At 39.6% G+C, this 25,035-nt stretch overlaps 1 protein-coding gene across 1 annotated transcript in view; it reads left to right on the top strand.

The window, feature by feature from the left end:
- CUNH3orf20 (chromosome unknown C3orf20 homolog) overlaps window positions 1-25,035 on the top strand; it is a 75,518-nt gene that overhangs the window by 29,800 nt on the left and 20,683 nt on the right. The window contains exons 8-10 of the mRNA XM_037051252.1: window positions 5,961-6,092; window positions 12,993-13,116; window positions 17,214-17,466. Of these exons, the coding sequence (XP_036907147.1) occupies window positions 5,961-6,092; window positions 12,993-13,116; window positions 17,214-17,466 (509 nt within the window). The remainder of the gene's footprint in view (window positions 1-5,960; window positions 6,093-12,992; window positions 13,117-17,213; window positions 17,467-25,035) is intronic.

Here is a 25,035-nt window from a genome sequence, read left to right as displayed (position 1 = left end):
TGATTGCTGTGGTTAGGACTTTCAGTACTATGTTGAATAAGAGTAGTGAAAGTGGGCATCCTTGTCTTGTTCCTGATCTTAGTGGGAAAGCTCTAAGTTTTTGTCCATTGAGTATGATGTTGGCTGTAGGTTTCTCATATATAGCCTTTATTATGTTGAGGAATTCTCCCTCTATTCCCACTTTGTTGAGTGTTTTTATCATAAATGGATGCAATACCTTATCAAATGCTTTTTCTGCATCTATTGATATGATCATGTGATTTTTGTCTTTCATTTTGTTTATGTGGTATATTATGTTTATTGATTTGCAAATATTGTACCATCCATGCATCCCTGGGATGAATTTTTAACATATTGCTGGATGTGGTTTGCCAATATTTTGTTGAGGATTTTAGCATGTATGTTCATCAGCAATATTGGCCTGAAGTTTTCTTTCTTTGTTGTGTCTTTATCTGGCTTTGGGATTAGGATGATGCTGGCTTCATAAGAAAAGTTTGGGAATCTTCCATCTTCTTGAATTTTTTGAAATAATCTGTGGAAGATGTGGGTTAGCTCTCTCTTAAATGCTTTGTAAAATTCTCCTGTGAAACCATCTGGTCCAGGGCTTTTGTGTGTTGGAAGCTTTTTGGTTATTGTTTCAATTTCATCGGGTGTTATTGGTCTGTTCAGGCTTTCTGCTTCTTCTTCAATTGAGTTTTGGAAGATTACGTTTTTCTAGAAATGTGTCCATTTCATCTAGGTTTTCAAATTTCTTGGTGTATAGTTCTTCATAGTAATTTCTTACAATCCTGTGTATTTCTGTGGTATCAGCTGTAATCTCTCCTCTTTCATTTCTGATTGTGTTTATTTGGGTCCACTCTCTTTTTTCTTGATGAGCCTGCTTAAAGGCTTGTCGATTTTGTTTATCTTTTCAAAGAACCAGCTCTTGGATTAATTGATCCTTAGGATTGTGCTTTTAGTCTCTATGTAATTTTTTTTTTTTTTTAGGTAGGCCTGTATTGCTATGAACTTTCCTCTCAGGACTACCTTCTCCATATGCCATAAGTTTGGGATTGTTATGAGTTCATTTTTGTTTGTTTCCAGAAACTTTTTGATTTCTTCCCTAATCTCATTCTTTTAAAAATTTTTTTTATTTTAATTGTTGTTCAAGTACAGTTTTGTGTCTTTTACTCCCATCCCAGGCCACCCACCCAGCCCTCCTCACCTCCCTCCTATTTCCACCCCTCTCCTAGTTTTTGTCCATGTGTTCCTTATACTTGTTCCTGTAAACCCTTCCCCTTTTCCCCTGAAATTCCCTCCCCTCTCCTCTCTGGTCACTGTCAGTCTGTTCTCTATTTCAGTGTCTTTGGTTATATTTTGCTTGTTTGTTTGTTTTGTTGTTTAGGTTCCTGTGAAAGGTGAGATCATATGGCATTTATCTTTCACTTCCTGGCTTATTTTGCTTAGCATAATGCTTTCTAGTTCCATCCATGCTGTTGCAAAGGGTAATAGTTCCTTCTTCCTTTCTGCTGCATAGAATTTCATTGTGTGTAGCATGCTATTCAATCTCCATGACTTTGAATGTTTTGGGTTTTTTCCCTTGAGGTTGTTTTCTAGTTTCAGTCCTTTGTGGTTGAAGAAAATGCTCAATATGATTTCAATTTTCTTGAATTTGTTGAGGCTTGTTTTCTGCCCTATCATGTGGTCTATATTTGAAAATGTTCCATGTACATTTGAAAAGAATGTGTATTTTGCTTCTTTGGGATTAAAGGCTCTCTATATATCAGTTAAGTCCATTTCATCTAGGGCATTGTTCAATGCCAGAATACTTTTGTTGATATTTTGTTTGGAAGATCTGTCCATTTCTGACACTGGGGTGTTAAAATCTCCTACTATAATTGTGTTGCCGTAATATCTTTCTTGAAGTCCTCCAAGATTTTCTTTGTGTATTTGGGTGCTCCTATGTTCAGTTCATATATATTTCCTGTTTATGTCTTCTTGATGGATTCTTCCCTTGAGTAATGAAATGACCTTCTGGGTCTCTTTTTATGGCTCTTTTTTTGAAGTCTATTTTGTCCAATATGAGTATTGCTACCCCGGCTTTTTTTCCCCCTGTCCATTTGCTTGGAGTATTTGTTTCCAGCCCTTCACTTTCAGTTTATGTAGGCCTTTTGTTTTGAAGTGGGTCTCCTGTAGGTAGCATATGTGTGGGTCATGTTTTCTTATCTATTCTGCTATTCTGTGTCTTTTGACTGGGACATTTAATCCATCTATGTTTAAGGTTATTATTGATAGGTACTTATTCATTGCCATTTTTTCATACCTGTGTTCCTCTCTCTTTCACTGTTTTTCTTCAGGTTTCTAAAGCAAACCCTTTAACACCTGCAGAGCTGGTTTGGAGGAAGTATATTCTTTGACACTTCTTTTGTCTAGAAAGCTCCTTATTTGGCCTTCCATTTTAGTTGAGAGCCTTGCTGAATAGAGTAGTCTTGGTTGCAGGACTCTGGTTTCCATTACTTGGAATATTTCTTGCCATTTTCTTCTGATTTGGAGCATTTCTATTGAGAAGTCAGATACTAGTCTTATCGGGGCTCCCTTGTATGTTACTTCCTGTTTTTCCCTTGCTGCCTTTAAGATTCTCTCTTTATCTGGGAATGTTGCCATTTTAATTATGAAGTGGGTGTCTTTGGGTTCCTCTTGATTGGGAATCTCTGTTTTTCCTGGATTTGTGTGTCTTTTTCTCTCATCAAATTAAGGAAGTTTTCGATCATTACTTTCTCAAACAGGTTTTCTATCCCTTGCTCTTTTTCTTCTCTTTCTGGTATTCCTATTATATGTATATTACTATATTTTGTGTTGTCCTGCATTTCCCTTAACCCCTCTTCATTCTTTCTGAGCCTATTTTCTTTTTCTCACTTTTTCTGGGTGTTTTTTTCTGTCTTATCCTCCAGCTCACTGATCCAACCCACTGCTTCATCAAGCCTGGTTTTGATTCCTTCTCCTGTGTTCTTCAGTTCAGAAATTGTATTCTTCATTTCCTCTTGGCCCTTGTTTCTATTTCCTTTTTTTATGTGGATATATTTTGCAGTGAATTTATTGTAGTTTCCCTGTAGTTTTTGGTAATTCTCTGTGAGCTCATTGAGTTTCCTTAAAACCATTGCTTTGAACTCAATATCTGATAGTTGACTTGCCTCCATTTCATTTAGCATTCTTTCTGAGGCTTCCTCCTTTCCTTTCATTTGGGGATTGTTTCTTTGTCTTCCCATGTTTGCGAGACTCTTTTTGTTAGCCTCTGCTTCTTAAATTGATCTGTTCTGACTCCCTGGGTTTGTGGTGCGAACTTCTATGGTAGAATACCAGTGGTGCAGTCTCCTTGATCTCCTGAGCTCACTGGTCTTGGGCTGTCATTTATGTTGGCTCTGTTCATGTGTTTGGGTTTTCATTGTTATTGGGTCTTTCTTTGGTGGGTCCTTCCCACCATCTGGTTAACTGAAGGTCACTCTGTCCACCACCTCTTGTATTCTGTTGTACAGGTGTGGGCAGGTTGTGTTGAAGCTGGTTCTCCTATATGCACAAGGTTTTGAGGATTTTCTCTTGCTCTTGTTCAGTTGTTTGTTCTGAGTAATGTCCCCACTATTTAGTTGTATTTCCAGATAAGTCCTTGGTTGAGTTAGTGTTGCTTCCACTCCCTCCTTCACCTTCTTCTACTGTTATCTGTTAGTGGTTCCTTTGTTGGTGGGTTTCCTCTTCCAGCAAATATCCTGGTGTTCACAGCTTCCACCTGTTTGTCTGATTTTTGATGTCCTCTACAATTTTTGATCTCCAATCTTACTATATGCTGGGGTACTGCTGGCTGTTCTCTCTGTTCCTCAGTAGATTGGCTAGGTGTTTCACCTATGTGCAGGGGGCAGTGGACTTCACTCCTATCTATCTCGCTGTCATCTTCTAGACCCTATCAATAATCACTTTAAATGTAAATGGCTTAAATGCTCCAGTCAGAAGACACAGGATACCTGTGTCACTGTTGTCTTGGTGCACTATGCAGTAAAAAGTGTGGGACTCCAGTCTGTCTTTACTTTTCAGATTGGAAAATTACCATGGATTTGTCTCCAAGTTCACTGACTTCATCCTGTCATCTCCATTCTACTGTTATGCTAATCCTATGAAATTTTAAAATTTCAGATAATTTTTTCAGTTCTAGAATTTCCATTTAGTTCTTTCCTATATTTTCCATTTCTGATATTTTCTATTTTTTCATTCATTATTAGTATATTTTCCTTTACCTCATTGAATATAGTTAAATTAGCTGCTTTAAAGTCTTTGTCTGATAATTTCAACATCGGAGTCCCATCAGATAAGAATAGCCTCTATTGATGATTTGTTGCCCTAAGAATGGCTCACATTTCACTGGGTCTTCACACCCAGTTGAGTAATTTTAGATTGCTGGCATTGTAAATATTATATAGTGGAGTCTCTGAATTCTGATGTATTTCTCTGAAGAGTGTTGATATTTTTGTTTTAACAGGCAAGGAACTTGGTTGGACTCATACCACAAACTTTGTCTCACCTGCAGTGAGGAGCACCTAAAAATCTCAGTTCAGTTTTTGTTTTTTGTTTTGTTTTCCTAGCTGTGAGCTGTTTGAGTCTTCCCTGCTCATGCATAATTCAGGGATTTGAGGCTCTCTTTCTTGGCTCTGTCCCTTCTGGAAATCTTTCCTTACTTTTCTGCGATTATTGATGCTCCAGGTTCTATCCTTTGAACTAGAAAGATGGTGGAGTCTGGGCCACATCTGTGGCCCATCTTCAGGCTAAAGCTGTAAAACAGTAACTAATCCCGTGCCGGTCCTTTCCTTTAATTTTGATTCTTCAAAATCTGCCTGCTCTTTTTAAACTCTTCATAGCTGTGGGTGGTTTTATTTCTTGTTGGGGTGGGGTTCCCCCCCCAAAGCCTCTTAGAAGCTGACTCAGCTATAGTGGAAGTAGAACCAGCTGGTTAATTTTTAAGCCAAGGGCTGGCATGCTCAGTTTAGCATTTCTGTGGAAGGTTAGCTGGAGAGGGAAAGATCAATGGATAGGACAGTAGAAAGACTAGGTCGGTGTTACTAGCAAGCTCTGACATGATTAAGGGTAGTAGCAATATTTGCAAAAAAGAGCCATTTCAGTAAAAATAATTCAGTGGCATTCAGGCATGAACTGAAGGGATAAGTGAGAAGAGGAGGGGATTGAAAACAGAANTCAGTTTAGCATTTCTGTGGAAGGTTAGCTGGAGAGGGAAAGATCAATGGATAGGACAGTAGAAAGACTAGGTCGGTGTTACTAGCAAGCTCTGACATGATTAAGGGTAGTAGCAATATTTGCAAAAAAGAGCCATTTCAGTAAAAATAATTCAGTGGCATTCAGGCATGAACTGAAGGGATAAGTGAGAAGAGGAGGGGATTATAGATGACTCCACAATGGAATGTGTGTCTTCTAGGTGAAAACAGAACTTTCTGAGAGGGTCAAAGATTAATGTGTTTTAGATAGTTTTGTTTGTGTTCAAAGGCCATATGTCTCCAGGCTATTGGATCCTCACCTAAAGTGAGAGATTGGGGATAATGGAGATATATGTACCTGGGCTGGCTCAAAAGCTCCTGAGCAGATGAGCAGAACCAAAGCCATCTTGCCTGCCCAACTCCTCTGTCTCTTTTGCAGTCAATCCCAAGCTTGGGTTGGAAAGGGAAGGAGCATGGGTAAGAAGGCATCGGTTACTAATTTTTGCTAGTAAAAGAGAGAGAGAGAGAGAGAGGGAGAGAGAGAGAGACTGGAATTGTTCTCTTTTCCATGAAAGCTAAATTCTAACATAAGAACCAGAAAGATTTTATACTTCCTTTGGTCCCATGAAAACAGGGGTTTTTTTGCTTTGTTGGTGGGTCAGGGAGGGTTGGGCTGGGAAGGGACAATAGACTCGGGGGTCTGCTGAGTACTGGTTTCTTCATCTGCAGGTGAATGAACAAATGAAGCTGATGGTGCTGGGGCAGGACTCCATCATGGTCACCTTCACCTCCCTGAGTGAGACAGTAACACTCACTGTATCGCCCAACAACTGTCCCCATGGGTTAGAGCATGATAAAAGGGTAAGGCAAAGCAAACCAGGCACTCGGGTTTGACCTCAGAGCATTGCAACTTGTCTTGCCACTCCACCTCTCAATGCTTTTATGTCTCCTACCCCACCCTACTCCCCAACACGCACTCCTCTAGTTCCTCTAAGGCCCCCTCCTCTTTCTTTGCCTAATGGATTCCTACTCATCATTCACTGCTTTATCTTATACCTTCTCTGTGAAACTACTATCAGTTTGGAGTCTTTTAGTTGTAACACAGTCCAATGCACACTGGCTTAAGCCTGAAAAGAGATTTTATTGTCTCAGTAAATGGGAGTCTGGCAATAGGAAGCTTCAGGCATGGCTGGATCGAGGCCTTCAACTGATTGTGTCAGATCTTCCCCACCTTTGCTCTGCTTTTTCATTTTTGGCTTTATTGTCAAGGAGTTTCTTTCCTTATGGTGACAAGATAGGCATGACCATCTCTGAGCTCATTACTCTACTGGCTGTGAAGTCCCCAGGAGAATGGTGACTTCTCTTCCTTAAGTACTGCAGTAGAAGTGCCAACATCAACTTCATTGACTCTATTGGCTGCCTGTGCCCAAAATGTTTCCTGTAGCCAGGAATGTGTGTTGTTCTCACTAACTAGGCTCAGATGTCATGTGCACCCTGGAAGTCAGGGGTGTGATCAGCCCCAGGGTAACACCTGGGCAAAGGATGAGGCAGGAGTGTTTTCCTAAAGGAAAATCGTGGTGCCCTTACCAGAAGACGAAGACATGCTGCTGACCAGAATGACTGTCAACTTTGTCACCCCTTTATCCAAACCAGGTAGAGTCCACTTCTCCCTCCCCACAGGCCTCCTGGACGTGATTCACCTCCATTCTAGCATTCTTTCATTTACAAGCCAGTATTCTCTGCCAAGTTGGGAATTCCCTATGATTTTTACTACTGCCCCAGGGCCCAGCACAAGGACTGCTTCAGATTAAGTGCTTGGGAAATATTTGTTGGGTGGGTGAGAAAACAGCAGAGACTGAAAGCCAAGTTCTTACTCTTGCTGAGTCTGTATGGGTCCTGCTGTGTGCCTGGTCCGAAGTCACCAGGAGAATGATGAAGAGGAGGAAGGGGACACAGACCCTGATTCCTGAGGAATTTATAGTCTAGAAGAGAGCAGTTGACGTACATCATGAGACTGAGGTGACCAAGGGCTCACTGATGGAGCAAGCCACTTGTATTGCACTTAGGGTGCTTTATTGGCTTACTCAGGAAGGCTTCATGAATTAGGAGCAGGAGGACCACACCCCTCAGTTTGCCTGGGGGCCATTCCCCGTTTACACCTGTCAGCTTGGAGGAATTATTAATAGCATGTTCTTGCAGTCTCAAAAGTATCCTAGTTTGGATGATAAATTATATGGTCACCCTGAGCAAGGCTCTTGTGCTGTGGGGGCATTTACTGCAGCATACTACAGGCTCCATAGACTCTCAGAGCTGACAGAGCCCCTAAGAAGCAGCCAGCCCAACATCCTCACTTTACTTGGGGACACAGGAGACAGGCATTTGTTAGGGACCCATGTTATCTGAACAAGGTAACAATACAGCCCTGGTTGGTGTAGCTCAGTGGATTGAGCTTGGGCTGCAAACCAAAGGGTTGCCAGTTCGATTCCCAGTCAGGGCACATGCCTGGGTTGCAGACCAGTTCCCCAGTGGGGGCCATGTAGGAGGCAACCACACATTGATGTTTCTCTAACTCTCTCCCTCCCTTTCCCTGTCTAAAAATAAATAAAATCTTAAAAAAAAAGATAACCTACAATATCCATGTTTTTCTTGAAGGAAAGCATTGCACCTATTATCTCCAATGTATTTTCATTTCAGCAGCATTTCAACTTCATTATTCATGAACTAATTCAATAAACATTTATTACACCTGCTGTGTGCCAAGTTGGCCACTAGAGATGTAAAAAAGAAAGAAATATTACTCCTTCTAGTCTCTGAAATACTTTCAGTCTAATGGGAAGAAAATAACATGAACAACTGTTGTATTCCATCTTGATGGGCATGGGGCACCAGAGATAAGGGCTCTGAGGGAGCTGCCAGGGTTCATTAAAGGGGTCTCCTAAGAGCATCCAGGAAACTTAGATGCTATGACTTCAGCCTGCACTTCATTACTTCAAAGAGCAAAATAACCCCAGGATTCCAAGTCCATCTGAGCTGAGATGAATGATCATGCTTATTGATGTAGCCATCCTATTAATTTGACTCCACGCTATTACTCTAAAAGTCATTGTTGCATTTCACAGAACTAGAACAAACATTCAAAAAAATTATATGGAACCACAAAAGACCATGAATAGCCAGAGCAATCTTGAGAAAGAACAAAGTTGGAGGAATCGCTACTTGATATCAAACAATACTACAAGGCCATAGTAATCAAAATAGCATGGTACCAGCATAAAAGTAGACATATAGATCAATGGAACAGAATAGAAAGTCCAGAAATGAACTCACATCTTTATGGTCAATTAATATTTGATAAAGGAGGCAAAAACCTACAATGGGGTAAGACAGTCTATTCAATAAATATTGTTGGGAAAATTGGAGAGATACATGCAAAAAAATGAAACTATACCATCTACTTATACCATGCACAAGAATTAACTCAAAATGGATTAAAGATTTACATGTAAGACTTGAAACCATAAAAATCCTACAAAAAAACATAAACAGTAAAATATTGGACATTTTTATATCAATATTTTTTCTGATATATCTTCTCAGGCAAGGGAAAAAGAAAAAATTAGCAAGTGAGACTACATCAAACTAAGATGTTTTTGCACAGAAAAGGAAACCATTAACAAAATGAAATGATAACCCACTGAATGGAAGAACATATTCGCCAATGATATATGTGATAAGGGGTTAGTATCCAAAATTTGTAAAGAACTTATACAACCCAATGCCAAGAAAATATAATCCAATTAAAGATGGGCAAAGAATCTGAATAGAAATTTCTCCAAAGAAGACACACAGATGGCCAATAGGCATGTAGAAAGATGCTCAGTGTCACTAATCATCAGAAAAATGCAAATTAAAACCACAGTGAGAGAACATCTCACACCTGTCAGAATGGCTATCATCAATAAATCAAGAAACATGCTGGCAAGGATGTGGAGGAAAGGGAACCCTGTGCATGGTTGGTGGAAATGCAGACTGGTGCAGCCACTGTGGAAAACAGTATGGAATTTCCTCAAGAAATTAAAAATGGAACTACCTTATGACCCAGCAATTCCACTTCTGGGAATTGATCCGAAAAAAACCCAAAAAACAGAAATACTAATTGAAAGAATAAAGCATGACTATGCTCAATGAAGCACTATTTACAAAGGCCCAGATGTGAATCAGCCCAAGTGCCCATCAGTAGATGAGTGGATAAAAAAGCCATGGTACATTTACACAATGGAATACCACTTGGCTATAAAAAAAGAAGGAAATCTAACCTTTTGTAACAGCATGGATAGACCTGGAAAGTATTATGCTAAGTGAAATAAGCCGGTAACAGAAAGATGAATGCCATATGATTTCACTTATATGTGGCATCTAATGAACAAAACAAACAAAATAGCAACAGACTCAGAGATACAAAAAACAGACTGACATCTGTCAGAGTGAGAGGGTTAGGGGGCTGGTCAAAAAGGTGAAAGGATTAAGCAAAAGTAAAAACCAACTCATAGACACGGACAACAGTATGGTGATTATAAAAGGGAAAAGGGTGTGATGGAAAGGGGAGGAGGGTAAAGAGGGAATAAATGGGGATGGGAAGAGATTTGACTTTGGGTGGTAAACATGCAATACAAAATGAGATGTTATATTATAGAATTGTACACTTAAGTCCTATATAGTTTTATTTATTGATTTGAGAGGGAGAAACATTAATTTGTTTTACTTATTCATGCCTTCATTCGTTGCTTCTTGTATGTGCCCTGACCAGAGACTGAACTTGCAACCTTGGCGTGTTGGGACAACACTCTAACTGACTGAGCTACCTGGCCAGGACCTAAAACCTATATAATTTAATTAACCAGTGTCACCCCAATAAATTCATTAAAAATAAAAAAAATAAAAATCATTGTTAAATGACTAATTATGCATGAGGTCACATGTCTATATTTCTTGATAAACTTTTTGGATTGTGTAAAACAATGAATTTACTTACCAAAGGCAATAGATATTAGAAAATTTTTTTTCATGTAAAATTGCAACAATGCTTTGTTTGCCTGGCAATCTCTTGTTTGGTAATCTCTGAAGTCAGCTGAGAACCAGGACATAAGCAGCTAAAGACCCCGATGAAGAGCCAGGAGAAATCACTCTAAGTCTGTGAACTAAACATGCCCACTAGGCCTAGGCAAGCCCCATAGTAATTCAAGACTGATTTTTTTTTCCTTACCTAAATGCAGCCTTGGCAAGCTAGAACTAGAAATCCAGAGCTGTGATGTACAGCAGGGTAGCCACAAGTTGCAAATGGCTATTGAGCACTTGCAGTTTGGGGACAAGTCCAATGGAGGTGGACCAAAAGTGGAAATACATTCCACATTACCAAGACTTGGATTGAAAAGACAATGTAAAATCTTTCATTAATTATTTATTTAGATTCCACATTGAAATAGTCATAGTTTTTACATAGGGGGTTGCTAACTATGTTATTAAAATAAATTTTACCTTTTAAGAATGTTTTAGATGTGGCTACAGGAATGCATCGAATGGCTCCGGTAGCTTGAGCTGTGTTTCTGCCGCATCCTGTGGGTACAGGTGGCAGGGTCTTAGGAAGCTCCCGGGGCACTGACAGTGCAGAGGCTGGAAAATCGTGGAAAAGGCGTTGTGACTCAAAGAGCATAACCGTCTTGGGGACGTTTTGCACAGGGATAAACAGACCTTAGAGCAGCTTCTGAATACAGAGCTGCGCCCATCAGACAACAGCCACTGATGCTGACCAAGAAGACTGACTTGGCAAAAAGCATCCAGGTCATAATTCCTTCTGTTTGCGAGCACAGGGAGGTGTAGTACATGTTACAACTCCCTAACCAGACAGCAGCAAATGAAGAAGGATCAAATTTACTGTAGGTAACAGGATTTCCAAACATTGATCTTAACTGCTCAGTTAAGCCTCTCAAATATTTCTGCATGAAATCCTTGAAGCTCAGAGAATTGCCTCCTTTTGGATTCTTGGATCATGAAAGCTGCAAGAAGCCCTTGAGAAAATTTGCTGAATGTGGTGGCTGGCAAAGAGCCTCAGCTGGGAAGAGGCCGTAGGGCCTTGGGCTAGTCCCTTCTCTTTTAGGGCCTTAGTTTCCCCTAAAGTTTCTCCTTAGTTTCATATGTATTGTGATATACAAGGGCCCACCCAGCTGTCACACACTGCCATCCTAAGACTTTCACAACCCGTTCAACTCCATCCTGTGTGTGCGTGTTTGGGGCTAGTTATCACTCATCAGCAAAATCCATGACAGTCTAGCAAAGCTGAGGGTGGGGGTAGGGTGGCCTCTTTCCTCAAAGTACTTGTCACAGGGAAGCTTGTTAAATGGCTTCCCCAGACGCCCATCTCCCTGGAAGAAGAGCGACAGGCAGAATGAGAGTTCCAGCTTTTACGGCCCTGTGGCCTGGCTCCTCACTAAATATTTCTATCAAGGCAGCACTTTGGAAGCGAGGCAATGTCTCAATTTAAATGCTTTATTAGCCCAGAGTGCCACCTCAAATTCTTTTTGGGAGCAGGCTGGGTATAAATTACAAATAAATAAATAAAATTAGCCCAGAAGCAGCAGCTGGGGCCAGCGGTTGGAAGGATGGTTGAGGTTTTGCCATTAATTGGAGCATCCTTTACAGAAGTCTTGCCCGCAGGGTAAAGAAGGACGTATGGGCTGACTTCATTGTTCTTCAGCAAGTCTGTCCACTGCTCACCTCACTTTCTCCACCTGAGGCTTCAGTTCCACAGAAGAAAAACCTTTCTCACACCTCCTCTGGATTAAGTGAGAGATGTAGAAGGCATGGTTCCTGCCTTTAAGGGGTTGACTGAATTTAGCATAGAGAAAGTAGAAATGACCAGGACCCAGGGCAGAAAGGACAAGAAGGGGTAAATGTGCAAATTTAACATGGAGAGTGATTGCTGCTGGCTGAGGAAATTGGCCAAGGCTTCCTGGGGAGAGAGTCAAACCCTGACTGCCGTTAACTCTGGAATCTGAACTTAGGTGTGCAGTACCATTTGATGCTCTGGCAGAGGGAATGTTTGAACTGCAGGGCAGCCCTAGCAGTGGCCTCACCACCCCACAGGGGGCCCCAGAGCCAGAATCGCCCTTCAGGGTAACCTCAAACTGGGGCAGGAGGCCTGGGCCTTTGTGCTCACAGATACCAGTCGATCTCTGTAACCTTGGCCAAGGACAGTTTTTCAGCTGAGATGCTCTGGCAGCTGGAGGGAAGAAGAGGGTTCCAGGGGATGAATACAGAGGGGGACTAGCTCCAGAGAGGCCTTTGTCCATCTAGTTATTTGTAATGCAATAAGCACTAATTGAACACTTCCCGTATGATGAGCACTCAGACACAAAGGGGACCAAGATTCAGTCCCTGCCCTCAGTTGAGTGGGGGACACAGGCTCAAATGCTCTCAAATTATTTCCTAAAGGGCTAACTTCTGTCTTCAGGGTGCATGATAATGGAGGTCCAAAGCCAGGAAAGGTTTTGCCCAGTAGATCAGGCAAAACCCTCCAAGAAGGGGACATTTGAATCAGACTGGACTGGTGTGCAGGAATTCACTGAGCTGATGGGGAGAGAGGTGTGTCCTAGGCAGAGGGGACAATACATCTGCCAAGTCAGAGTAAAGCCTGGTTTTCACTGGTCTGGGCAGATGGCCTTGAGCAGTACAGGTAACGATGCCCTCTCCTTGGCCTCTCCTCAGGTGACCCACAAGATCAGCTTCATGGATGAAAAGATGTCTAAGATCAGCCGGGCCCTGGCAGAGATCAAGAAGCGGTTTCAGAAGACAGTGTCTCAGTTCATGAATTCTATCTTACTGGCAGCGGGTAAGGGGGCAGAAAGGTTGGTGATAGCCTGTTTGATGGCTTCCCAAATCCTTAATTACCTGTAAGTCTTCTCCAAGGACAGCTCTTTACCACCCCAGGTAGGGGGGCATGGCAGGGAGATTTCCCTATTGGCCAATGGGATTACTGAGCTCAGGGTGCTGAAGAGACTAGCTCAAGGCCACACAGCTAATAATGGTGACCTTCATCACCCCTCAATTTTTAAATTTTTCTTTATTTTTAAATATATTTTATTGATTCTGCTATTACAATTGTCCCAATTTTTCTCCTTTGTCCCCCTCTACCCAGTACCCCCATTCCCTCCAGCAATCCCCCTGCTTAGTTCATGTTCATGGGTCATGCATATAAGTTCTTTGGCTTTCCTATTCTATTCTTAACATCCCCCTGTCTATTTTGTACCTACCAATTTATGCTTCTTAATCCCTGTACCTTTCCCCCAGTTCTTCCCCTTCCCTCTCCCAGCTGACCCTCCAAATGGTCTCCCTATCTATGATTCTGTTTCTGTTGTGGTTGTTTGCTTAGTTTGTTTTTTAGATACAGTTGTTGATAGTTGTGAATTTGTTGCCTTTTTAATGTTTGTAGTTTTGATCTTCTTCTTTTTCTTAGATAAGTCCCTTTAACATTTCATATAATAAAGGCTTGGTGATGATGAACTCCTTTAGCTTTACCTTGTCTGGAAAGCACTTTATCTGCCATTCAATTCTAAATAATATATTTGCTGGATAGAGTAATCTTGGTTGTTCGTCCTTACTTTTCATCACTTTGAATACTTCTTGCCAGCCCCTTCTAGTTTAAAAAGGTTTTTTTTTTTGAGAAATCAGCTGTCTTATGGGAACTCCTTTATAGGTAACTATCTCCTTTTCTCTTGATGCTTTTAAGATTCTCTCTTTATCTTTAACCATTGGCATTTTAATTGTGATGTGTCTTGGTGTGGCCCTCTTTGGGTCCAACTTGTTTGGGACTCTCTGCTTCTTAGACTTGTATGTTTATTTCCTTCACCAAATTAGGGAAGTTTTCTTTCATCACTTTTTCTTTTCTTTTAAAAATTATTTTATTTATTTACTTTTAAAGCAAGGGGAAGGGAAGAGAAAGAGAGAAACATCAATGTGTGGTTGCCTCTCACACACCCCCTACCAGAGGCCCAACTTGGCTTGCAACCCAGGCATGCACCCTGATTGAGAATCAAGCCGGCAATCCTTTGGTTCAAAAGCCAGTTCTTTCATACTTTTTCTTAAAAAGTTTCCAATTTCTTGCTCTTCCTCTTCTCTTTCTGGCATCCCTATAATTCAGATGTTAGTACATTTGGAGATGTCCAAGAGGCTCCTTAGTCTATCCTCATTTTTTAAAATTCTTTTTTTCTTCTTGCTGTTCTGATTGAATGCTGTTTTTCTTCCTTATGTTCCAAATTATTGATTTGATTCTCAGCTTTATCCTCTCCATTGTTGGTCCCCTGTAGATTTTTCTTTATTTCACTTAATGTAAATGTCATTTCTGCTTGTTTTTTTTAATGTTCTTGCTTACTCAGTGCATTCTTTAAGCATCCTGATAACCAGTGTTTTGAACTCTGCATTTGATAAGTTGATTATCTCTGTTTCATTTAGTTCCTTTTCTGGAGCTTTGTTCTGTTCTTTCATTTGGGCCATGTTTCTTTGTCTCCTTAATTTGGCAGCCTCCCTATATTTGTTACTGAGTATTAAGTAGAGCTGCTTTGATTCTCTGTCTTAGTAGCATTACCTATTGTAGAAAAGTGTACCCATAGATTATGTGGGGCAGAGCCTTAGGTAATCGCTAGGGCAGGGCAACCCCTATCACTACATTTCTGGCTCTGTGTGGGGAAGGGCTCAGAGACAGGATAATGCCAGTTCTTGGCTCCTCAAGGGTTGTCTGGGAGGAAGGTATCTCCTGGTACTCACCCTATTTCCAGTCATTTCACTTTCTCCCCATAAGTGACTGGTGCCCTTCCAGCTGTTGCCCTGGTGCTGAATCCCAGAGGGAGTGGGTCTGCATAAGTTGTAAGCCTGTTGCAGGCTTTTTAAGAAGAGACTTCTGAGAATCCCACACTTTCTTCTGCTGCCCCAACCCCTGCTGGTTTTACAGGCAGAAGTTATGGGGACTTAGCTTCCTAGCACTGGAACCCTAGGCTGAGTAGTCTGGTTTGGAGCTGCGATCCCTCACTCCTGAGGTATCCCTCCTGATTTTTATCCACCACATGTGAATGTGGGACTGCCCATTCAGCTGCCTCTCCATGCCACTCTGTGTCCCTGGCCTCCATCTTGACCAGAAGTCCTATTCTCTTTTTTTCAAAACCTCACCTAAGGATGTCTGTCACTCTACTGACAAGGGTATCAGTCCTGCCTGCTCCAACTTTGGGCTCATAAGAGAAGCCTAGTGTCATCTGAGGGAGAATCCATAAGCCTGAGGTTCTGGTTAACCCACGGGGCCATTAAAGCCCATTAAGGAGGAAGGCAGCACTGGCCAAGGAAGCTCTGGGCCTTTACCCCAGCATCAGACAAGTGGCCCATTCTGCATTATTTCTTTTCAGTAAACTCCTGAGCCTAGACCAATTTATTCTACAGAATGAGAGAAACGGATTTCTGGAAGCAGTGTAGATGCTCCACTGTTCGACACTGCAGCCCCACCCAAATCCATGCTCATGCCCACCCTCAATTTATGAAAGCTCTCCCATGTGTTTTTAATGTCTTCATGTGATTATCTTATTTTCCTGGGCCTTATCCTCTTTCTGTATGTCTCTCTGTCCCCACTTCCACCTCTGGTTCACCTTTCATCTCCATATACTATATTGTCCATCACCCATTTGCAGCCCCATTTCTCTCTCCTTGTTGTGGAAGATCTAACAGAGAAGAAAAAAGCAGCCACCTCACCAGGCTATCCTGTTAGGCCCACAGAGCTCCCCAGGGCTAGCATGTGTAGCCTTAGGACCCCTCCCACGTCTGGACTCTTCTCACTACTGATGAGCCTGGGGACAAAGGAACATTGACATAACCCTAACCCCACACCATTCCATGCCAACCCCTAGCTGGGAATGGAGGGGCTGTGTTCCCCCCATGGCCTCCCTGGGTTGTTTCTTCTCATCCCTAAAGAGTCAGTTCAACTGTGCCCCTCCTCTGGAAAGCCTTCCCAGATTCCCCCAGAAGAACAGGGCACACTCTCCTCTGGGCTCCCACAGCACTTTATATGTGCTTGAATTATAAATCTTACTACCTAGCATTGTAAATATTTCTGTTTGTCCATCCCTCCTTTACTGTACTAGGAGTTTTCAGAGGCAGAGAACCCTGTTTGGGGTGGTCTCTGTGTGCCCAGCACCCATCCTTCAATAAATGGTAAGTGAATGGAGGAATGAGAGTTCTCTGGCCTCAGAAGTTTTCTAGACTGATAGGGAAAGTAAAATAAGAATACAAATAAACATAATATAACAAAGAAAGTAGATGGAAATTACCTAAATATGGAGACATGGGGAACAGCATTCTCAGGTAAGGGAAGAGCATGGATGCATTGTGTACCCAGTCTCTACATTGAGCACTGTGGAGGACACAAAGTTGAGTGAAATACAGGCCCCTTAGGAGAAGAAGGATCTAAGCTGGGTGTTGATGAATGAATGGAAATGAGAGGTTGATTCATTCTTACATTTAGCTAGTATTTACTAATCCACCAACTGTACTATAGCCCTGTGCCAGGCAATGGAGTACAGGCAGCCAGTGGGAGAATCTATAAGAGTGAAGGAGTGGAGCCTGGCTGGTGTAGCTCAATGGATTGAGTGCGGACCTGCGAACCAGACGATCGCGGTTCGATTCCCAGTCAGGGCACATGCCTGGGTTGCAGGCCAGGTCCCTGCAGGCCAACTCCCAGCAGGGGACGCATGAAAGGCAACCATACATTGATGTTTCTCTCCCTCTCTCCTTCCCTTCCCCTCTAAAGATAAATAAATAAAATATTTAAAAAAAAAAGAGTGAAGGAGTGGAGAGGGAGATGAGCCAAAGGGTGTCCACTTACAGGACCTTACAACAGGGAGATAAGGACAGGCCACAGGGGAGAGTAACAGAAGTGTCTTCTGTTAACAGGCTTGCTCACCATAGAATATCCAATAAGGGAAGAGGCAGAAATAAGTCGAATCAAAACGAAATCCTGGTTCAGTCTTGAGCGAGGCATCAAGCAAAATCTCTACTCAGCAGAATCCCTTTCATTACGATATCAGTCAGCCCAACCAGAGTCCTCGTTTGGAGAGTTTTTGAAGGAAGATCCTGGGTCTGCTCCTGTGAGCCCCACTGACAAGAAGACCCTCAAGATCCAAGCCAAAACCCCAGTCACACCCAGGTGGGCTTGGGCCTTCCTTTCCTCCAGCTTCTGTGTGTCGGGTGCTGTGATGGGGGGTAGACACACAATGGTGAAGAAAATAGATGAGACCCCTCCCTGTTGGAGCTGGCATTCTTGGGCAGGGGAAAGATAGAAGATAAGTGCAAAAATACCTGAAATCATTGTAGACAGTGATAAGACTAGGAAGAAGAATCAGCGTAATGGGTTAGAGCAGAGGTTGGCAATTTAGGGCCATGTGCCAATCTGGCCCTGTTGTCTGCCTTTTCTATAGGTGAGCTAAGGATGGTTTTTATGTTTTCAAATGCTGGGGAGGAAATAAAAAGGAGACTTTCTTATGACATGTGAAATGATATAAAATTCGAATGTCAAATCCATAAGTAGGATTTTCTTGGGACCTGGTCACACCCACTCATTTACATATTATTTATAGCTGCTTACCCTCTAGGATAGAAGTCTTGAGTCCTTGTGACCCAGTCCATCTGGCCTGCAAAGATTAGAATGTTTGCACTGCGGTCCCTTATAGAAAACGTTAACCAACCCCTGGGATGGAGAGTGACTGGGGAGTGGGTGGGATGTGCTTCATCAGGTAGACAGGTCTGGAAAGGCAGTCCTGAGGAGGTAATATCTAACTAGAGGCTGAAGGACAAGAAATAGGCAGCCACAGAGGGATGGGGAAGGAACATCAAGCAAATGTAGAGCAAGTACAAAAACCCTGAGACAAGAACAAGTTTGGTTTGTATGAGGGGAAAATAATAGTAGCACCTCGTGATGAAGAAGTGAGAGTAATGTAAACTGAGGACAGGTAGGCAAGAGTCACATTAAGTGGCCTTGTTAGTGTTAGAGGAAGTCATTCTATTACCTGAAAGTAGAACATGATATCATCTGACTTATGGCTTTTTAAAAACACTTAAAATATATCTTTTATGTTTTTATTTTTAACTTTAAAATATATAGTATATAAACAGAGAAAAATGAACAAACCCTCAGTGTATATAGCTCAATGAGTACCATAAAGTGAATATACACCATTATCACCAAGTCAAAAAATAGAACATTACCAGCTCCTTAGAAGTCCCCTCTTGTCCCCTCCCAATCAGTAACCCCCACTCCTCCCCACCAGAAAGATTTCTAACACCAAAGTTAGCTTTTAATGTATTTTTAGCTTTATTTAAGTGGATCCATTCAGTATAGATCCATTGGTGTCTGGATTCTTTTGCCCAACATTATAATTGTGGAATCTATCCATATTGTTATATGTAGTTTGCATTGTAATGTGGATGGATATTTGAGTTGTTTATAGTTTTGGTAATGACAAATTGTGTTGGTGTTGCTGGATGTCCTTATTTCTGGTTGATATATGCCTGGATATGAAATTGCTGTCATTGAGTATGTATATGTTCAGCGCCTAGTAAAGACCATTTTCCCAGATGGTGGTATCAAGTTCCACTTCCACCAGCAGTGTATGAGAATTCCTGTGGCTCCACATTCTCCTCAATGCTTGGTAGTCAATCATTTTTATTATAACCATTCTATAAATGGTTTTTCATTTGCATTTCACTGGTCACTATAGAGATTGAACACCTTTTCAGTTGTTCATTGACCATTTTGAATATTCATTTTTGCAAAGTGCCTGTTTGGGTCTCTTGTCTACTGTCATTTTTCTACTGGTTGTTTGCCTTTTCTTCATTTATATTTTGGAATTCTTTATATATTGTGAATATAAGACTTTTGTCAGAAATACATGGTGCAAAAGATTCTCCCACCTTTGCACCGGTCGTGGTGTATATTGATAGACATTGTTAAGTTTAGTGTCCAATTTTCACTCTTTCCTTATAATAATTTTTTGTACCCTATTTAAGAAATTACCCTATTCAAACAACATAAAGACATTCTCCAAAGTTGCTTTCTAGTAGTTTTTTTTGTTTTAATGTTTATGGTCATTCACTAACTGGAAATGATTTCTGTGTATAATGTGAAGTAGGAGCTAAGTTTTAATTTTTCTGTATATTTCCAACTGAACAGCATCACCTACTGAAAAGATTGTAACTTTCCCTTAGCTCTGTGGTGAAAACTCTATCATAAACCAAGAGGCTCTATATGTATAAATCAAGGGTCACCTTCTGGACTCGCTATTTTGTTCCCTATTGTCTTATTATAGTTTCATGATAAATATTGGTATACAGCAGAATATTGATATACTTAGACTTTGTCGTTCTAAATTGTTTTTGCTGTTCTTGGCCCTTTACATTTCCATATAATTTTAGAATCATCCTGTTGATTTAAAAAAATGTCCTGGGTTTCAATCAAATTGTTAATATTTTTGTAATATTGGAGTATTTTAATTCATGAACATGGTATATCTTATTTATTTACTTAGGTCTTCTCTAATCTCTCTGTAGTATTTTGTAGCTTTCAGCATAGAGGTCTTCTAGGGTTTTTTAAAGATTTATCCTAGGGTATTTAATAGTTTTTGGTGCCGTTACAAAAGTTTTTAATCTAATTTTTTATTTGTTGCTGGTATACAGAAAGGCAATTGATTTTATCAATTTAAGTTTATTTTTAATTTACTTACAGTAAACTTTACTCTCTTTCTCATAAAAATCTATGAGTTTTGACACATGCATAGAGTTGTGTAACTACCACCATAGCCCAGATACAGGACAGTTTTATCACCTTCCCCCACCAAAAAAATAATAAACAACCTACAAATTCCCTCATGCTATCCCTTTGCAGTCACATTCTTCCCTCACCATTAAAGCCTAACAACATTGACCTGTTTTCTGTAGCTATAAGTTTTGTATTTACTCAGATGTCATTTGAGTGGAATTATACATCATAGAGCCTTTTGAGTCTATAGTTTCTTTCACTTAGCATAATGCATGCAATGCTCATTTACATGGCGGGGGCTGTGCTTCAATGTTTGTGAGGGCTTGTCTATTTCTGTTTCACCTTTACTCCTGAGGTGTAGCTCTTTAGGTCCTCAACCAAAAGCCACAATTGTTTATCAGGGCCAATGTCTTTGGTGGTCCCTAAACTCCTGCTTCTACCCCCGTAACCCATGAGCATGTCAGGAGCTCTGATCAGCCTCTCAGCTTGTCATTCCAGGTCTCACTTTCAGAATCAGTACTTGCCTTGACAGGTAAAGCTGTCCTATATGTCACACTCACCTTTCTTGGTTCATCTCTTCTTCCAGATGCTGATCCTGCAAATTCTTATTTACTTATGAAATCTCTAGTGCATTTAAACTGTGCTTTAAAATATATTTTGTTGAGCTTTTCTTATTTTTCTCAGGAATTACTCTAAAGCACCCTAGTCAGCCATTGTTGGAAGTAGAACATTTTTTATTGCTCCACAGAAAAAGGATTTTAGGATGGAAAGAGTGGAATCACAATAGTTAAGATACTATTTTAATAATTCAAGTGACACTGATATTATGCTGTCAAGGGTAGTATCAGAAATAAGGAAAAAGTTAGACATATTTATTATAAATTTTGAAAATAGAGCTAACAGAAATGACTGATAGATGTGGGGCAAGTGAAAACAAGTATGGGTGACTTTTGGGGTTTGGCTGAAATAATTGAATAATGAGGGTGTCATTAACTTGAATGAGGAAGCATGATGGCACAGGAAGTTTGGGAGGGGTTAGGTAAGAATAAGTGCGCAAATTAAAAATATGGTCCCTTTAGTTTGCATTTGCACCTATGTGAGCAGAGATCCTGGCCCAGGCAGGGAGAACTCAGGAGGCACACAGAGCCATCGTTATTATTTTTCATCAGGAATTTTTGCATCTGTATTCATAATGGATATTCACCTGTATTTTTCTTTCTTTATATTTATTTTTTAGATGAGTTTGATGAAAATTGTTATTTCTTCAAATGTTTGGTAGAATTCACAAGTGAAACCATCTGGTCCTGGGCTTTTCTCTATGGGAAATTGTTTTTTTTCTTTTTAGTTACCAATTCAATCTTTTTACTTCTTAGAGACTTATTCCAATTTTATATATCTTCTTGAACTTGAATCAGTTTTAGTAGTTAGTGTATTTCTAGGAAATTTTCTATTTTCTTTAGGTTATCAAATTTATTAGTGTACAGTTTGTAATATACTTTCATAATTCTTTTAGTTCTGTAAGGTCAGTAGCAATGTCTCACCTTCATTTTTGATTTTAGTAATTCGAGTCTTCTCTCTTTTTTTAGTAGTCTAGTTAAAGATTAGTCAATTTTGTTGATCTTTTTAGAGAACCAACATTTGTATAGTTGTTTCTCTTTACTGGTTTTCTGTTCTATTTTTTCTTATTCTCAACTTTAATGATTATTTATTTCCTTTTGTCTGTCACCTTTGGGTTTATTTTATTCTTGTTCTTTTTTGTAAGATTTGGTTAGGTTATAGATTTGAGATCTTCTTTTTTCATGCTATACTTTTCCCTTTGAGCACTGCTCTCAATGTATCCCTTAAGTTTTGGTATGTTGTTTTTGTTTTCATTGATATCAAAGTGTTTTCTAGTTTCCTTTGAGATTTCTTCTTTGATCCATTGTCTAAGAATATGTTATTTAATTCCACATATTCATGAATTTTCCAAAATTTCTTCTTATTAATAATCTCATTTCATTATTTTTGAAGAAGACATTTTCTAGTATTTCTTTCTAATTTTTGATATTTTTTCATAAGTGAGTATATGATCTATCCTATGGAATGTTCCATGTACACTTGAGAAGAATGTGTATTTTGCTGTAGTTGGTAGTTGGATTAAGTGATCTATATATGCATGTCTTTTAGGTGTAGTTGGTTTATAGTGTTCTTCAAGTTGTCTATTTTCTTATTTTTTGTCTAGTTGTTCTGTTCATTATTGAAAGCAGAGTATTGAAATATTCTACTATCATTGTAGAACTATTTCTCCCTTCAATTCTGCCAGTTTTGCATCATATGTTTAAAGGCTCTATTGTTATATGCATATATGTTCATAATTGTTATGTTTCTAGAGAGAGTGACTCTTTTCTCAGTATTCAATGCCTTATGTGTCTCCTGAAATAATTTTTTACTTAAAATCTACTTTGTCTGACATTAGTTTAACCACTAGAGCTCATTTTTGTTACTGTTTGCTGGGAGTGTATTTCTATCCTTTCACTTGAAACCTTGCTGTTTCTTTGAATCAAAAATGAGTCTCCACTAGAGATAATATAGTTGTATAATGGTTTTTTTTCATTCTGTCAATCTTTGACTTCTGTTGAAGATTTTAATCCATTTCCATTAAAAAGTAAATACTATTAAGGAAGGACTTACTTTAGCCATTTTGCCATTTTGCTATTGCTTTTCTATAAATATTATACCCTTTTTGTTTCTCAGTTCCTCCATTGTTGACTTTTGTGTTTGAATTTGTATATGTGTGTGTGTGTGTGTGTGTGTCTCATGGTGTGATGGTTAATTTTATGTTTCAATTTGACTAGGCTAAGAGATAACTGGACTAAGGAAAAAACATTATTTCTGAGTGCATCTGTGAAAGTCTTTCTGGAAGAGACTAACATTTCATTCAGTTGACTGAATAAAGAGATTCATCCTCACCAGTGTGGGACGGCATCATCCAATTCAATAATGGTCTGAATAAAATTTTAAAAATAAATAAAAGGGGAGCAAATTTCATCTCTCTCATCTTCTTTTCACTGTAACAACTAATTAGTATTTATTCTAAGTCATAAAACTGTTACTGACTTGATAGAAATTAATTTAGAGACCTTCAGAATTATTTTTATTGTTGCTTATTTACAATTGTCCCTATTTTTCTCCTATTACTCTTCCCTGCCCTACCCATCCCCCACCTCCTCTCCCCTTTGACTTTGTCCATGTGTCCTTTATACATGCTCCTTGATGACCTTTCCCCCTACTCCCTGTTATCTTATCCCCTCCCATCTCCCTTGTGGTTACTGTCAGTTTGTTCTATATTTCAATGTCTCTGGTTATATTTTGTTTGGTTGGTTGTTTTGTTGATTAGCTTCCACTTAGAGGTGAGATCATATGGTATTGTCTTCCACTGCCTGGCTTAGTACTTTCCATTCCATCCATGCTGTTGCAAAGAGTAGGAGTTCTTTTTTTTTATTGTGCAGTATTTCATAGACAGGAACACATTTATAGTAGGGGATTTTAACACCCCACTGTCAACAATGGATAGATCTTCCAAACAAAATATCATATCAACAAGGATATTGTGACACTGAATGATGCACTAGATCAAATGGACTTAACTGATATATCTATACAACCCTACATCCCAAATAAGCAAAATACAAATTGTTTTCAAATGCACATGAAACATTTTCAAAGACAGACCACGTGATAAGACACAAAACAAGTCTCAACAAATACAAGAAAATTGAAATCATATCAAGCATTTTCTCAGACCAATAAGGACTTAAAACTAAAAAACAACCTCAGGGAAAAAACTCAAAACCTTCAAATTCATGGAGACTGAATAGCATGCTATTAAACAATAAATGGGTTAACAATGAGACCAAGGAAAAAATCAAAAAGTTTCTGGAAACAAATGAAAATGAATACACAACAGTCCAAAACCTATGGGACACAGCGAAGGCAGTCCTGAGAGGGAAGTTCATAGTAATGCAGGCCTACCTAAAAAAGTTAGAAACATTTCAAATAAACAGCCTAACCCACAACTACAAGAACTGGAGGAACAATAACAAACAAAGCCCTGAGCAAGTAGAAGGAAGGAAATAATCAAGATCAGGGTGGAATTAAATGATATAGAGACTAAAAGAACAATTCAAAGGATCGATAAATCCAGCAGCTGTTTCTTTGAAAAGATAAACGAAATCAACAAGACTTTAAGAAGGCTCATTAAGAAAAAAAGAGAGAGGACCCAAATAAATAAAATGAAAAATGAGAAAGGAGACATTACTACTGATACCACACAAATAGAAGGATTATAAGAAATTACTATGAACAACTACATGCCAAGAAATTTGAAAACCTGGGTGAAATGAACAAATTTCTAGAAACATATAATCTCCCAAAACTAATCAAGAAGAAGCAGAAAGCCTGAACAGACTGATAACAGCTGGTAAATTGAATCGGTAATCAAAAAGCCTCTGACACACAAAAGCCCCAGACTGGACAGCTTCACAGGAGTATTTTACAAAACATTTAAGGAAGAGTTTACCTCTATTATTCTCAAACAATTCCAAAAAATCTGATAAGAGGGAGGACTTCCAAGCTCTTTTTATGAGGCCAGCATCATCCTAATCCCAAAACCAGATAAAGACACAACAAAGAAAGAAAACTACAGGCCAATATCACTGATGAACATAGACATTAAAATCCTCAACAAAATACTGCCAAACAACATCCAACAATACATGAAAAAGATCATAAACCATGATCAAGTGGGATTCATACCAGAAATTAGTTTTAAAAAATTAATTTGGATTTCAAGTGCTTGAAAATGTCAAATATAAGATATAATAAATTTTTACCATGATCTTTTAAAATTTTTATTGAATTCATTGGGTGACATTGATTAATAAAATATGTAAGTTTCAAGTGTACATCATCTGTATACTGTAT

This window comes from Sturnira hondurensis, unplaced genomic scaffold (genome assembly GCF_014824575.4).
Source record: "Sturnira hondurensis isolate 20B ecotype Veracruz unplaced genomic scaffold, ASM1482457v3 Scaffold0000867, whole genome shotgun sequence".
Lineage (NCBI taxonomy): Eukaryota > Metazoa > Chordata > Mammalia > Chiroptera > Phyllostomidae > Sturnira > Sturnira hondurensis.
The sequence above is the reverse complement of the archived record's forward strand: the minus strand, read 5'-3'. Positions and strand labels throughout refer to the sequence as shown.